This window comes from Mycetomoellerius zeteki, unplaced genomic scaffold (assembly GCF_001594055.1).
Source record: "Mycetomoellerius zeteki isolate Tzet28-1 unplaced genomic scaffold, Tzet1.0 scaffold389, whole genome shotgun sequence".
NCBI lineage: Eukaryota > Metazoa > Arthropoda > Insecta > Hymenoptera > Formicidae > Mycetomoellerius > Mycetomoellerius zeteki.
This window is the reverse complement of record NW_017257380.1, coordinates 772028-784065: the sequence shown is the minus strand read 5'-3', so window position 1 is coordinate 784065 and position 12038 is coordinate 772028. Positions and strand designations below refer to the sequence as shown.

The 12038-nt window shown below is 32.3% G+C and overlaps 1 protein-coding gene across 1 annotated transcript; it reads left to right on the top strand.

Annotated features, from left to right (window-relative positions):
• The first annotated feature begins 398 nt into the window (after positions 1 to 398).
• Positions 399 to 4703, top strand: LOC108726100 (CWF19-like protein 2 homolog). Its single transcript, XM_018453478.1, has 11 exons — positions 399 to 518; positions 1845 to 1993; positions 2080 to 2469; positions 2554 to 3057; positions 3140 to 3251; positions 3329 to 3465; positions 3534 to 3599; positions 3667 to 3975; positions 4069 to 4224; positions 4306 to 4488; positions 4571 to 4703. Exons 1-11 carry the CDS (start codon positions 515 to 517, stop codon positions 4697 to 4699), a joined length of 2139 nt encoding a protein of 712 aa, XP_018308980.1. The 5' UTR covers positions 399 to 514; the 3' UTR covers positions 4700 to 4703.
• Positions 4704 to 12038: the final 7335 nt, after the last annotated feature.

The following is a 12038-nucleotide window of genomic DNA, read 5'->3' as shown; positions in this document are numbered from 1 at the left end:
CACCTATCGTATAGGTCGCGGACTAAACGCACGGTGTAAACGTAGCCTATAACTCTATTTTAGCCCAGTGATCTACGAAGAAAGCTTGGTATTAAGCCCAAGACACAATGCGAGGGAATAGCGATAGCGATAGGAATAACACGATTTCAATCTATCAGAAATCGGATACACCGGAATACACAGTTTCTGATAGGTTGAAACTATGTTATTCCTATCGCTATTCCCTCGCATTGGACGCATTCAGTAGAAAAGAGCGCTACTAGAGCTATTCTTCTAGATCTAAAATTCTGATTGAATGATCTAAAAGAATACACCAATAACAGCGAGCGCTTCAGTAGCGCTTTTTTCTGCTGAATGCGCCCATTGTGTCTTGGGTTTTATGCTTCCTTGGAGGAAACGAAAATCTGCTGGTCAAAGAAGAAGAAGAGGATCTTTATGGCGTAGGAGTCCGGGGCTATTCTCTTGCAAAAACAAATTTCTCAAATAAATTGTAACATACGCCGGGCGAACAATTATGGTAATTCTTATTTGTTACCTTATTTTATTTTGTAAATGCGTTATAAATATGAAGAATCAATGTATTTTTTCTTTCGTAAATTTCGGAAAATTTTATATTAGAATACAGACTTCATCTTCGTTTTTGATGAAATTAGGCTTATTCGACGCGTTTTTGACACGAAACGAAAGAATCTGGAAGAAAAAACATTAGTTCGGCCCTATGAATCGAGATATTAAGCATTACAGTCGACGACTATTCAGGTTAGAAAACAAATGTAAAATCTGCACTTAAAAAATACAAATTATTTTCTTATATGGTAATTACTTAGAATACGGGTCCTAGAATACGGCCCCTCCCCCTAGAATCTTAATAAAAATGTATCGCTGTATCAAAATGTGCGCTGTATCAAGTGGAGATAACAAATACCTTAACCTCTAAAGTCTCGAACTTTCAACACTCAATAACTCAATTCATGAGACCGACCGCCGCGGTTTTCTTTTTGCCAGATTCTTTCGTTTCGAATGAAAACGCATCGAATGAATACATTTTTATTAAGATTCTAGGGGCGGGGATCCATATTCTAAATAATTACCACTGTTATTTCTTTTTACTTATGAGAAGTATGGAAACTTTCTAATCTGAATAGTCCTCAACTTTAAAGCTGATTCTACAATGAGTCGGTAGTCGATAGTTGATGAATCAGTGGAGTTGGCCAACAGCCAACTTGTATGACTGACTACCGATTTTCTTAAGACTGACCAAATTCGACTTTATTCCTTCTCATTAATCAAGCTAAACGGTTCGCTGTACAATTAACAACTAGATGCAAAAAATCATAGTCACGTATTTAGGTTAAAACTGGTTAAGACTTAAGATTGCCGACTACCGACTCATTGTAGAATCAGCTTAATGTTTAAACCTGAGGTCTATTCTATAACTTTCTGTACATGCCTATCGATAGTTGTCGGTGTTGTGTTTTGTACAGCTTTTTACCATACGAAATGTCTATGTAAAATATAGGCTTGAAAACTTTGTCATATGACAAATACACACAAATGAAATATCACCCTAATTTCATTGATATCAGAAGTGAACGTATTCTAAATGATTATCCAAAAAATGTATATCTCGAATAATGCTTTCAATGTATGTTATACCCATATCAGACTATGGATTGACGATTAGAATTAACGGTTGCCCGGTTCTATTTCAACCAATCACAATGTAGCGAGTCCATCGTAATTGGCTGAAATAGAACCGGGCAATCATAATCGTCAACCCGTAGTCTGATACTCCCCTTACTATTTTTTTTCTATATGATTATACTTTTTCTTTTTTCGACAGGAGAAAATTGATAAACTCAATTACAATAATGAAGATATTGACTTATTTGTCGATAGAAGATCAAACAAAAAATCTAAGTCTAAAAAGAAAAAAGATAAAAAAGGAGACAAAAAACATAAAAAAAAGAGAAAATGTTCATCTTCAAGCAGTGTGAATATTAAAAATTTTATAATTTTTAGTTATTAACATTTACACAAACTTGTAAGATGGAAGTTATATAATATACATTCTTTTAGGAAAGCGATGAGAGCGCAAAATTCGAATGGGTGGAGAGAAAAGCTAAAGATCAAGTTGTTGATTGTAAAGCACAAGAAAATCAGCTTAAAAGAGACAAATGGATGAATGTGGAAAGTTTTATTCCATATTTATCAGAGCCTAATGTGAAATCACAAGAATTAAAAGAGAAAGGCAAAGAGATTTTTCTAAATAAACCGGGACAAAGTGACAGAGAATTGAATCCATATTGGAAAGCTGGAGGCGATGGATTACCTCAAAATAATCCAGGAAGGTCTGATAGTCCGAAGATTTTGGATGTAAATTGGCTAAAAAAGAGTCTTCGACGTGCCGAGGAACAAGCTTTACGAGACGGTAAATGTTTAGAGGAAGTAGCTGCCGAACGTTGGGGTGTAAGTTAAAATTAAAAGAGCAATTCGTATATACACAAAGTACTAGATTAATTATTAATGACTTAAATAAAGTTATTTTTTTAGTCCCTAGAAACTATACAAACGATGATAATTGAAGCAGAAAGAATGTCCAATACTCGACAGAATAAATTGCATCACAGAAGACATTACAATGATAAAAATGATAGAGACTCTCATAGAATTTCCAGTCCGAGAATAAGAAAGCGTTTGAGATCTAAATCGAGATCTAGAAGTAAGGATCGTGCTGGAAAATATAATACACCTGACTATTCATCGCACCATCGCACTGAATTGAAGCAAACCTATCGCAAACCTACAGATAACGACAATTATTATCAACGGACTGTGCCTGCTAACAGTAGTATAAAAAATTGGAAAAAAGACAAGAGTAGTGAAAAGAGATGTTCAGTTACCGAATTACCTGTGTCCGAGTCAAAAGAAGTCGATTTAAGAAATATTAATAGCCCAAATGAAATAGATAAAGGTAAAGACGTTGGCGTTTTGACCAAAGCAGAAATGAATAAATTAGGAGCAAGGATCATTAAAGCTGAACTAACGGGTGATGATGTATGCTTGCTGTTCTATTAAATGTTGTTTATTTTTAACTTATTTATATCTTAAACTTACTTGGAATGATTTATTTATTTAGGAATTAGCAGCGCAATTAAGAGTCCAATTAGAACACGCGAAAAAACATGTTGCATCATGTAGTACCAGTGTGCAAGAAGAGAATGTAATTCTCACAAGAACGGATGCAAAAGGTAACATAGCTTTCATTTCAAATAAATGAAAATAAATAATTGTCCACATTGAAATTACATATAAATGTGCGTATTAGGTACTGCAAGACCGATACAACCCAGAAGTCAATCTAAATGGGAAAATTACAGAAATAAGAAAACTGTCGAGACACATATCTCTGGTGAGAGAGTACGCCATTTCGCAGACGATGATAAATATTCTCTACAAGAAATGGTAAATTATCCAAACGATTAGAATCTCGGAAAGATTTTAACACAGCATAATATAAATTTTTATTGCAGTTTCAACGAGAGAAAGGAAAATCTATGATTGGAGATGAAGCAATCTTCACTAAACTCGCTTCCAAGGTAAATTGACCGAGTGAATTGAAAATGGTACGAATGTGGAAATTGTAAATAATATCTTCTTTTGCAGAACATAGATCATATGGATGATTTATTTGAGCAACAAATTGCACGAACAGATTCGGAAATGAGACAAGACAAGTGGGATCGTGCACAGGCAATTAAAGAACACAAGAATTTATCTAAATGTATGGATAATTGTTGGTGGTGCCTTGATTCGAAAAATATGTTAAAGCATATGATCGTTACAATAGACTCTGTGATTTGCTTAAGCTTGCCTTCTTGTACCTCCTTGAGTACTGGTCATTGTATATTGACACCTATACAGCATGTGGCGTGTCAGTTGCAATTAGATGAAGATGTATGGGATAGGCTGATGGTAATTCTTACTTGTGTATTTAATATTCAATCTCTCTATCTATTGATCTTTGACGTGACAACATAAAACTGCATGATGCATTTCTTTTTACAGGAATTCAAAAGGAAATTAACAAAAATGTTTACGGATGAAGATTTTTATCCGATATTTTTTGAAGTGTACAAAACACGTAGTAAATTTTCACATATGCAATTAGAGTGTATTCCGTTGCCGAAAAAAATTGGCGAGTTGTCACCAATATATTTTAAGGTGAATAAATCATTGTATTATAATACAAGATATTGCTGTATTTGAAACTTTTATATTACTTTAACGTTGTTTTTTTTACAGAAAGCTTTATTGGAATGTGAAACTGAATGGTCCATCAACAAGAAAATTGTTGATTTAACATGTAAAGGTATACGTCATGCCATACCAAATGGTTTATCTTACTTTATGGTCGAATTTGCCTCACATCCTGGCTATGCTCATGTCATCGAGGACGAAAAAATGTTTCCGCAAAATTTTGCCAAGGTGAGATACAATCGTTGAAATTATTCACGCGCGCGCGTGCATGCGTGCGTGTGTGTTTATATATAATTTTTTTATCTTTTAGGAAATAATAGGAGGAATGTTGGATTTGGATCATAGCTTGTGGCGGAAACCAAAAAGACAAAGTTTTGAGGAACAAAGAATAAAAGTATTAGAGTTCACCGAAAAATGGTCAAAGTATAATTCGTCATAATCAGAAGACAATTGATCGTCTTGCACGAAAAAATTATACAATTGGGTGAATTTAAATGCATCACGTATATTTTTCATTCTCTTACATGAGAATCTACTTTAATCTTTGTATGTAATATTACAAACACGTGTTTAATGTATATATCTACATGTGTATCATATTTTATCTAATTATATAGAAAATTTTGTATATTATTTCTCACTGTAAATCAATTATAAATTGTTATATGAGACTATTAGGAAATAATCTTTGTGTTATTGCAATCGAATATGATCAAATGATGTGTTATAGGGAGCATTTATATTGGTCGTAAAACCCTGGATTTACAATATGCGTGGTCTACAATGGGTAGTTGCAGTAGTAGATTAAGGAGTAGGAGTAGAAGTCAACCAATCATAGTCGAATGTGAGGAGGATAATTATGATTGGTCGATTTCTATGCCTACTCCTTGATCCACTACCGCTACTACCCATTGTAGATCACAGAGTTTTATACGCCGTCTACAATGAACAGTAGCAGTAGAGATGTAAACATGTCGGGAATAACTGGTTTTCCAGCTAAGCCATTATTGGTTAGTTGATGAACGTCAAATCGATGTTGATTCAACGTCGCTCAACGTCAAATCGATATTAATTCAACGTCGATTGACGTTAATTCTATATTGATTGATCATTCACGTGTAACTAGGGATGTTACAGAGCGTAGAATAAGTCCATAAGCGAAATGGATTTCGATCATAGACAGATAGATTAATCTAACGTTGCCATAAAAAAAATATTTAACTAAAAATTTAGTCTATTAAATCCAATTACAATGACAATAATTAGAAAATCCAGTACTAAAAAAAGCCAGCCTGTTTGCTTGGATGATTAAAGCATTCCAGAGGAAACTATTATTAGTTCTCATATCCTTGAATTTTCAGAGCAAACTAGAGACAATTCCGAGCAAGAATAATTATCCTTAAAAGTTGGTTAATTGACTCTAAAGTTTGCTCTGAAAATTCAAGGATGAGAACTAATAATAATTTCCTCTGGAATGCATTAAAGGTGCAGTAGTAATTTAACTACAATTCAGAATATATTTGAAGAAATTTGATGTTAGTGATGAACTCACGGTAGATTAACAGTATTTAAACTAATAATTATTTACATATAATATAATAAATCAAATAAGAAAGCAAAACGCAATTTCACATCCTGATTTCCATGAAAAAAAATTGGAATATGCTGTGAGAATTTTATTAGACAATGTTTACCCATTGGAGTTCATTTTTAATTAATACTATACGTGAAAAAGAATTATTAATAAGAATTCATAGTTAACAAAAAGACGTATAAACAAAAAACTAATACTACTGATCTTTCCAAACAAAAAATTCCATAATTTATATATATATATATAGTACATATATAGCATAAATTTAGATTTGTCTAAAAATCATAACGTACCGTAATATTTCAATTTACTTTTTCGACTCACTAAAAATTTATTCCATGATACATAAGTATATAATGTATACAAAAATTCATATAGCTTTTTATAATGTTAATTTTTCCCATCTACTTACGTAATAGTGATAAACTATTGTTCGTTTTAAAATTTATTCTCTAAATCGTTTAAATTTATGTTTGTCCTTGGCTTCTCATGAAGTCGCACTAATCCGTTCTCAGGTTAAATGAATTCAGTTCCTTGACCTAAATTTAAAAGACCAACGAACGCATTGTCTCAACTAGGCATTGTAACGACCATTTGAGATCCGTTGACTCATATTTGAGATTTAAACAGATGCGTTCGATATGTAGCATATCTTTCTAGACAATGTCCTAATTTACAGAGCACTTGATATGAAATTATCTTAATTGCGACAATATTTTTTATATGAAATTATCTTAATTACGGCACATTTAAAGAATGGTGTACTTATGTACTATATGTTTACTGTTTATTTACGTCAATATTTTTTTAGAGCAATAAAAAAATTTTTTTAATAAAGTATTAACGCGAATGAATACAGCTAATTCTATCGTAAAACTTTTGTATAAAACATTTTTTATCTCAAATAGTGTTTTCGAGAGATAACGAAAAAGCTGAAAACCGCTTTACATACAAAAGGGATGATTTCACTCCTTCAAACCATCTTTCCGCCACAACTGATATTTTCTAAATTCATCTTTTTATGCATCCCTATATGTACACAAAGTTTTATTAAAATCAGAATTTAAAACCTCGCGAAACCTTCCCTTGTAAGTAAAATTATAGTTCAAAACCATCTCATTACGGTGTAATCTTTTAATAGATGTATGAAACGCGAATGACCTCACGAGGGTGAGTGAAAAACAAAAAATGACGAGTGTGAGTAAAGGATATATATATATATATATATACTTTTTTCTATTAGCTTCTCGCGTTGAAAACTTATGAATAACTTCCTCCATTCATAGTTTGGTTCCTGTGTGCGATGTTACGGTATAATGAAGCGATACTTGCTATAATTTCCCGTTATAATTAGACGTGTCGCAACGCTCAAAAAGAACTCGTGCATCATGCATGTGGGAAGATGAAGAACTTCGAAACGTTTGCAACAGATTGTTATCTTTAATAAATCAAATGACATACAAAGGCCAATCGCAGCAATTCTCAATTGTTTTCTGCAACAACAAACTTTGATTCTCATACCCTATTGATTTAAATGTAATAATTCGCAAGGACACGTATTACTCCTAAGATATAACTTCTTCTGAGGATCGCAGTATTTAACGTGTTCAACGCATCGTCCTTGCGATTGGCTTTCCTTTTTCTCAATCTCTTATCTCGCTTTACAAAGAGTAGCTCGCTCGTTTTCGATTGTCGAGCTTACACATGTACACAAATTTAACATTCACGCACGCATACACACACGCGAGAGCACGCTAGGAGGAAAAAAAAGGAAAACGCAACGCGCGGAAAGATAATCAATCAACTCTGCTCAATTCACTGAATCGCTGAATCTAAGTAACGTCTAATTTAACGCTGTCGAAATTCTAATGGCGCCACTCAATCTCCCGTCTCATCTCTACCTCCGTTCCGATTCTCCTTCTTTCTTTCTCTCTCCTTTTTGGTTCGCATATATCGCCTCTGTTGTTTTGTTTCCCCTTTCTCTTTCGTGAAACAACACTTAACTCCAAATCCAAGTCTTGGACCACTCAAAATGAACGAAATGCAAGTCCGAAGTAAAGGAGAAAAATATGCTTTAATATAAGTGAGAAAGGACAGGGAAGATTTGACTGAAATCGAAATTGGGAATAAGAGGAATGAGGAGATGAATGGAAAAAAGCTGTTGAATTCGCAAACTTAATTGATCATTGTCATAATAAATGCTAAAAAAAAGAAAGAAAAAAGATCAGCCGGCTCAAAGGCCAATTCAATATAATCTTCGCTATTAATAACATCGGTACACAACTAACGCTCTGATAATAATAAGTATTAATAATTAATCATAGTGGTAATATAAGAAGAATACTTATAATATTAAGAATAATGACAATATAATCGTAATAATAATAATAATAATAATAATAATGACAATAAGAATAATCGCAGCAACTATGCGGTTTTCATTTTTAGGCTCCTGAATACTCGTCGCAGCCATATTGATTCGTGACGTCATAAGCGAGAAAAGTTAAAGTTTCTTGCATACCATTTGTAAATATAGAGAATGTAGATAAAACAAAATAATCAGATCGTTTTAAAACACTTGTAAAAATGGATGAAAGCTATCTTTATCTGCCCTGACAGTCAATAAATAGTCGTAAAAGGTACGTGAAGTGAAAATAGTTACGCATGCGCATTAAATAAACGCACTTCACGTGCTTTTATCATCTTTCACGACTATTTATTGACTGCCGGGACAAGTAAGAACATCTTTCATCCATTCATTTTTACAAGTTTTTGCAATCTTATTATTTTATTTTATCCAAATTCTCTTTATTTATAAAAGACAAGAAACACTTTAACGTGTCATTTCTCGCTTATAACGTCACGATATAATATAATCGCGGCGGCTATTCAGGAGGTTTAACTTTTTCTTTTTACGAACTTCGCGCAGCGAGAAAATTTCTATTGCGATTGATGAGTCGTCCCGCAACAAAAGATGTAGATTACATCCTGTTTATAGCGCAAATGTCGGATAATCGCTACACATAATTGTCGTTCGCTACGCATATCTATGACAGCTACGTGATAATAGCGCGTGACAATGGATAACAGTGATGGTGTGTGTGTGTGTAACTTCACCAAATATACAAAAACACAAGTATATGGAACTCCGTCGCCACTTTGCTGATACTTTTAATACTCTAGCAAAGAGGTCTTTCGTTCACCAACCGCGCAACGTTCATTCGTAAAACAGCAAACAAAACACCAAAAGCTACTCCGTAACAGCTACCCTTTTTGTTATATGTATTACCAAAGAAAATTAAAAAAAGAAAAACAAAAAACGAAAGAACATACGATAGAGATAATCAATAGTCATATAAAATGCGTTAATTTATGTGTGGCAATAGTAGTATTAATCTTTTTGTGTTGCTTTACTTCGATAGTACTTCTCCCACTAGACACGATTCAACATATAGAAAGTTCATCGTAATTATTTAATAATTGTTTTATTATTTATAATTATTCTCTTAAAGCTGTCTAAAGACTCACTGCGTGGCAGGAGTATCATGTTTTTTTCTTCTTTCATTTATTTTATATTACTTTGCTTATTCTTACATGTATCAGACGGTATCTTCATTTCTGTTTTCTTTATATCTGTTTTTCTTTCTTTGCGTTTTGTTTAGTTAGGTACGTTTGTAGTTGTCCTCACTTGTTAATAACACATTTGTGTTTTGCACGCTGTATTGCGCGTATGCATTTAATAAGACAGCGTCTCCTTTTTCTAGTCACACCATAGAAGGATGTGTGTGTGTGTGTGTATATATGTGTGTGTGTGTGTGTGTGTGTGTGTGTGTGTGTGTGTGTATATGTGTGTATCTATATATGTATATATTTATATCTTAAATATCTACTACTTGTAGATGCTTTCGTGATTTGTAATTTGTATAGATCACAATATCATACCATCTGCGCCATTTTAAACGATTTTTTTGTGACTTTTATCTCCTGTCCTCATTTACAATGCTCCTTTGAACACTATACAATGTGTTTGCACAGATTGATTCTTGCTAATCTCACTCCGCCTTTGAAAAAATTAATTAAATTTTATGACGAATGTAAAGGATGATCGTGTATAAGCTTGTCAACGAAAAATGGAATATATTATTTTATCCATTTCATTAGATAACAACATATGATATACACACATGCACACACATGTACATACAACAGAGCGAGGTTTACTAAAAAGTATTATTACCAACAAATCTTAAAATTATTATTACCAATATAATCTTAAAATATATAAGTTTTATAAAAAAATATTTCGGATAAAATTTGTTTAGTTGAAGGAGACATTCTGCAGTTAGTACAGTTTCGAAATTTCAAGATCACGTTAATTTTTTGAAATTAAACCAACTGTGTTTTTTCTTACATAAATCGGATTTTCCTCATCATTCTGCAGAAAAAAATATTAAATCAATGAAACATGAAAACGTAACAAGATATTTTATATTTTCGTTACGATACATTCTAATGCAAAATATAAAATATCTCATAACGTACTTTTCAATATCCTTACGTTAACATTCGACATTTTATGTACGAATAACAAGAAAATTTTCAATTAACGTTCTAATTTTTTGCGTAGATGCAATACATTTGCAATAAGTGATTGCACTCTTCCTTTAAATGTGATTACTTATCTTTTAAATCGATTCTTGTCGTCATTTTATACATAAAATAATTTTTTAAAAATTATTAAAAGAGATAAATGCAAGATATTTCATGTTTCATAGAATCAGGATAAAATATTTCGCTAATTATTATGACTTTGAATGTTAATTTTTTTCACGTTCATGATGACGAAGAAAATTGATTTTTACGTAAAAAATATAGTTTCATTCACAAAACTACGAAAAATCTAGAAAAATTTTCGGAAACGTTTTCATCTGACAAAATATCCAAAGGACATCGCGTGAACCTGAGATTAAGCTGATCATAGATTCTTACTTGAAACTAAATAAACTTAATCCAAAAGATTTTTTTACGATACTCATAGCTTAAGATTAATTGGGGATTGTTTAATTTCGTGTATAATTTACACGCACGCATACGCTCTCTCTCTCTCTCTCGCTATGTGTATGTGTGTGTACACACATATAAGCTGTCTAATAATGCACAAATCATCTCTGCAGATAGAATAGACTAAACTGAATGAATCGAAAAGTTCTATATCATTTTACGATTTTCGCAATTAATGACATAATCATTAAAAAAGATCCTCAAATAAGTATGGTGATGCTTAAAGTTTAAATAAGTGTATCCGCCCGAAGAGACAGCTTAGCTTTATATATGTTCATAGTTACTAGGAACGTAGTGAGATGTTTAAAAGTCTTTACAAGTGGCATTTGCTAAGCAGAAGCAGTTTGTAAATATTGTGCTGTTCGTAGAGCACACTTCCATATCGCAGTCTCTTCATGTGAGCGCACGCTCATTCGTGGATCTTTAATTATTATCTCATTAAATATTGCGAAAATTATAAAATGATACAGAACTTTTCGATTCAATTTGGCTCCCTCTAATTGTCCATGAACGAAGTTATCCGCAAATTATGAAACAACCCTGTGTATGTGTGTGCATGCGTGCGTGTATGTATTAATCATAAGTGTTTAAAAGATAGAATAAACAATTAAGTTGAAGAATGTACTTAAAACGGATAGAACCGAGGATCTTGTTTTAATATGTTTTTTTATCCACTCGTGCGTACTTAAGAAATTGTTATTGTATAATTTATATTTCATATATTCATCAAAACTTACGTGCTAAGTAAATTCAGTCCAGCCGAAATTGTAATTTTAGAAGAAAATGCAACTGAGGAATAAATTTTATCGAAATATAATAAGTTTATCACTAGAAAATAAATAAAATTTTATTCATCTCATATGAAAACACGAACACGCCGATTACGTACTCAATTCAATTGCAATTTCAATTAAATACGCTTCGTTTTAATTAAATAGGTTTTTAAATATGTATGTATTTTTTTCTTTTTCTACGACTTGTTTGCCGTTTATTCGCACCAGTGCGAAAAATATAGATTTAGATCAGTTTGTCATTTCAATTGGAAGAAAAACAAAAAAGAAAGAATATGTATATACAGGGAGGTCTGCTAAAATTGGAAACCTTGAATATTTTACTTATGTTT

What these genes read in the sequence shown, in the direction of transcription:
- LOC108726100 (XM_018453478.1), top strand. An exon ending in TGTCACCAATATATTTTAAG is followed by an intron (nt 4,225 to 4,305) that starts GTGAATAAATCA and finishes TTTTTTTTACAG; the next exon opens with AAAGCTTTATTGGAATGTGA. An exon ending in TTCCGCAAAATTTTGCCAAG is followed by an intron (nt 4,489 to 4,570) that starts GTGAGATACAAT and finishes TTTATCTTTTAG; the next exon opens with GAAATAATAGGAGGAATGTT.